At 30.4% G+C, this 4,028-nt stretch overlaps 1 protein-coding gene across 5 annotated transcripts in view; it reads right to left on the bottom strand.

Annotated features, from left to right (window-relative positions):
• The window catches only part of LOC106680706 (reticulon-4-interacting protein 1 homolog, mitochondrial), an 11,920-nt gene extending 8,148 nt beyond the window's left edge, over positions 1-3,772 (bottom strand). For 4 of the 5 annotated variants that reach the window (XM_024360304.2, XM_024360303.2, XM_014420588.3 and 1 more), the window contains exons 1-3: positions 3,483-3,772; positions 2,545-2,761; positions 456-601 (exon numbers count right to left, since the gene is read on the bottom strand). In XM_024360304.2, the coding sequence (XP_024216072.1) occupies positions 456-601; positions 2,545-2,761; positions 3,483-3,530 (411 nt within the window). In that variant the 5' untranslated portion in view covers positions 3,531-3,772. The remainder of the gene's footprint in view (positions 1-455; positions 602-2,544; positions 2,762-3,482) is intronic. The other variant, XM_014420589.3, reaches the window with a different exon arrangement.
• Between the last annotated feature and the right edge of the window lie 256 nt (positions 3,773-4,028).

Raw genomic sequence — 4,028 nt, 5'->3', positions numbered from 1 at the left:
AGAGAGAGAGAGAGAGAGAGAGAGAGAGAGACTTTATATTATATATTTGAACTATATAGATATGAAGAATCCAAAAATGAAATAAAAAATCTATCCCCCTGCTTTGCCACGTTGGTAACTATAAGTACTAGATTGCACATAGTCCCAGGTTATCTCATGATGGTCCTAGGAACTTGAAATTACCATCTACCAATTTTAATTTTTTTATTTTGGGCCCGATATAATTCAAAAACACTTTTTTATTTACTGATATAGCTAATAATTAATTGACTAATAAACTAAACCATTGTGTTATAATCTGCAGTGTTTTTCAGATACAAATTCCAAAATCTATTCATTATTGAATTATATCTGTAAGAAAAATTCGAAAGACAAAGTAAAATTCTTAAAAAAAGTTACATCTAAAAACTTTCTTTCAAATGTATAAAAAAACTAATAAATATTTTCTTACATACATCAGGCCCAGTAAAATTGGTAGCTGCTATAGCCCTCATCATGTATATTGGTTTTGATGGTGCCTGCAAACAAAAACCTAATGCCAGCCCCAGGCCAGATCCAACAGTAAAACCAAAACAGCATGCTGTCAATGTTCCTCGGTTTACTAAAATAAAAAATAAAACCTTTGTTAATTTATGTAATTCAAGATTAGTTGATTGAACTATTTATTTAAATGAAAAAAAAAACTCTATATCAATTTGTAATTGTGAAAGAGAATTAAATTTCTTCATTTGACAATTTATAGTTTGCTTTCAAGCAATTGTTGGATAGTAAGCTGATACTGCTTGTACTTGTTCTGAAAATTAATGTAGTAGAGTTATTTTTATTACTTTGTTATAATTAAAACAACAATAAGTAGGCCAGTAAACATTTACAACTAATTAATAAACTTCATATTTATGTCTGGAAGAGCCAGACTGCAATACTAAACAATATTAAGTATTTCATGCATGTACAGAGAAGTATTCAAAATAAGCTTATTTATACAGCAAGCTATATTTGTATATATATCATTGCTATATTTGTTCTATGAGATAGACTAATTAGCAATGAAGCGAACTTGGGGTAATGCAAAAAATGGATGATGACAAGTAATCGATAAGAGCTCTGAATAGCTATAGAAGTTTGGATGATATTAATAACAATAATAAAGCCTTAGCAAACCTAAAGGATCGATGCCAGTACCAATTACTGTCAACATACATTTTCATAGTGATGTCCATATAAACTCAAACATACAAGATCAGTCTTGACAAAACCTTCCCACTTTACGCCTCATTCTACTCCTTGCACATTTATTTGCTGGTTCAGTTTTAATTATCATTTTAGGAATCTGTCAGTTAGTAAGTCCTAGAATCTTATACGCTCATCTTATCTCCCACAATTCAATGATATTACGTGCCTTTTTTCAAATCATAAAGGATTTTTAATTCTGGCGCTAAACGAATTGACATAATTTTGTAATAGTTTTACTTATCAACAGGAGTAGTTAGGGAATATTTTTATTAAATATTGAAAAACGCCAAGATAAAAACAATATTTTTATTTAAATAACTTCTACGGAAGTATTTAAATACTCCATTAGAAATTACTTAACCCCTTGAACAAGTGGAAAGCAACAACTGCTTATTATTAATCCCAGTATACTACTCCACAAATACTTTGCATCAATATTAGTTGTTCGTAGCTCACACCAATCATACGTTACAAGAAATCTCAAAGGTAGCAAAGTGTGTTTAACCATTTTCAAATAATAGGTGGGGTAAGAAAAATATATTCTATAAATATATAAGTAATTGAAAACAATGGATTGAATCTAATAAAATCAATATGGGACCAATAGGTAACTTAACCATACAATACCTGAGAATGAAATAGACATTGAATTAACAAATTAACCTATTCGATTGATAATGCTCAAACACAAATACGACAACAAATGGACACAGAATAAATCACTGCTCTTTGATATACAACATGTAAAATAAATAAAAATTCTGTTATCAAATGAACTATAAACATTTATAATAAATATTAATTAATCCTAAAAAATCGAGACATATTTATTTAAATAAATGTCCAGGTCCTTGTCAAAACCTACTGCAGTGGTGTACAGTATAAAAATGATTTTAATTAAAAATTTTGAGAACATACAAGGCATTCAAATATCAGAAGTAAATTACATTGATTAGTAATCTAATAAATTATCTACAACACATTCCTGCAACAAATGCATTCATTCAATAATTTCAAAATTCCCGAAGAATATATTAAGAGACACGCATACCAACGAATCTAAGGATAGAAAAAAACAGAACAGAAGATATGGTAAAGAAACTCAGATATAATAAAGACAAAATGAAAAACCGTATTACACCAGCATAGGTCAAGCAACCATGATGATACAAGCATAGCAGCAAAATAAATAAAGTAACAAGAAACACATCTTTTTGAAGAGTAGAAAAGTAAATATGATTCCATTGCAGCGTGACATCAAAATCTACTGGTTTCTACTCTCTACAAATACTAATTGTTATGTAATCTTACTATCATTTCCAACAAATGAAGAAATAGATGCAATTATTAGTTTAGGGTATGAAACCCTTGTGAGAAGATCAACTGCTTCAGCCCAAGACTCACTTAGACATGTTACTATTTCTTTGAATCCTTCCTGAATGATTCGATACTGTTCAGACGCCAACACCTCCTGAGCAGTTGTTTCCACGAGTTCTAAACTTCTTTGTGTGATTTCTGCGAGCCATATCTGTAATAGCATTAATGAAATTCAAATTATATGATGGTAATAGCTCATAACTCCGACATAATATACAGTAAATCATAAAGTAATTTGTATTTATGCGGATTTATCTCAGACCTCAACTGACTGTTAAGGGTTTATCTATATGAGAAAATGGAACTCAAAAATGTATAAAGTGATAAAAGATGGCCAGGTGCAATCAAAAAGCAACTTGTACTATTCGAGTTACATTTTGACCGTTCTCGGACCAATTTCCTTTTATTAATTACACAGGGTCAATCTATGATCTTCCAATTGTATACATTAGTGTGTACATAGCTACCAAGTGGAATCACACTTGTAGTTTGTTACTCTGATGAGTGTTAAATTAATCTATTAGTTATAAGAGTGCCACTTTTCTTCTATAGATTACCAGATAGTTATTTGAGATATTTATAGTAATAACTTTTAATTTAAAATAAGAGCAATGCATGATTAAGAGTTGAATGAAACCTATTTTGTATAAACAAATATAGTAAGGGTATTTTGATTTAAAAGAAAAATCAAGTAGGTTACTATTTAATTGCTGCCATTAGTGGTGTATTTTCTAATTGAAAATAAATGTCCTCTAGTAAATAATACAGGAATTCTGACAAATAGTCTTGGGGAAGTAGGTACTTTTGATTTTAAATAAGCACAACAAATCCCTTAATTAATTAACTAGATAATCTACCACTTTTAGTCTTACTTGAAACGTTTCGATCCTTTGCATAAGATGAAAGGTGACTTCATCCATTTTTCTGATTTCTCAGAAATCTTCGGCAAAGTTTTGATCAAATAAATAAACGTAGATGCATCTCAATCTAAGACAGAAATCGCTAAACCGGTAAGAAGGTTAATTTAAACTTTAAACTAGTCATTGCAAGTCGGTTTACAAAATTCATTAAAATTAAAAGGGCTAACTAAAATATCTAAATCCAGGCATCTTATATATCACTATCAGGTGGAAACCTTTTTCAAAGGCTCGAGAATATCGAATTCAGACCTGTCGATAGTATTATCGCATAGAGATAACAAGCAGTAAGTATAAAGAAGCCGTTGAGAATAAAAGATACAAAGATAGTAACCCCTAACGTTTTCCAAAGTTTTGAATCGCATTCGCAAGCGTGTAGACGGGTTATTTGGATTGGCTGATATAAGTTGGCCTGAACGTGTGGCCGACTCGTTGAGTATCGGTTTTTTGGCACAAATCAAAAGGGCACTTGTTCTGCATCCAAACTTTTGTGTTCAGTAA

The sequence above is a fragment of the Halyomorpha halys genome, unplaced genomic scaffold, assembly GCF_000696795.3.
Source record: "Halyomorpha halys isolate HHAL.00 unplaced genomic scaffold, Hhal_1.1 Scaffold281.1, whole genome shotgun sequence".
NCBI classification, from domain to species: domain Eukaryota; kingdom Metazoa; phylum Arthropoda; class Insecta; order Hemiptera; family Pentatomidae; genus Halyomorpha; species Halyomorpha halys.
This window is presented reverse-complemented; position numbering and strand designations above follow the sequence as displayed.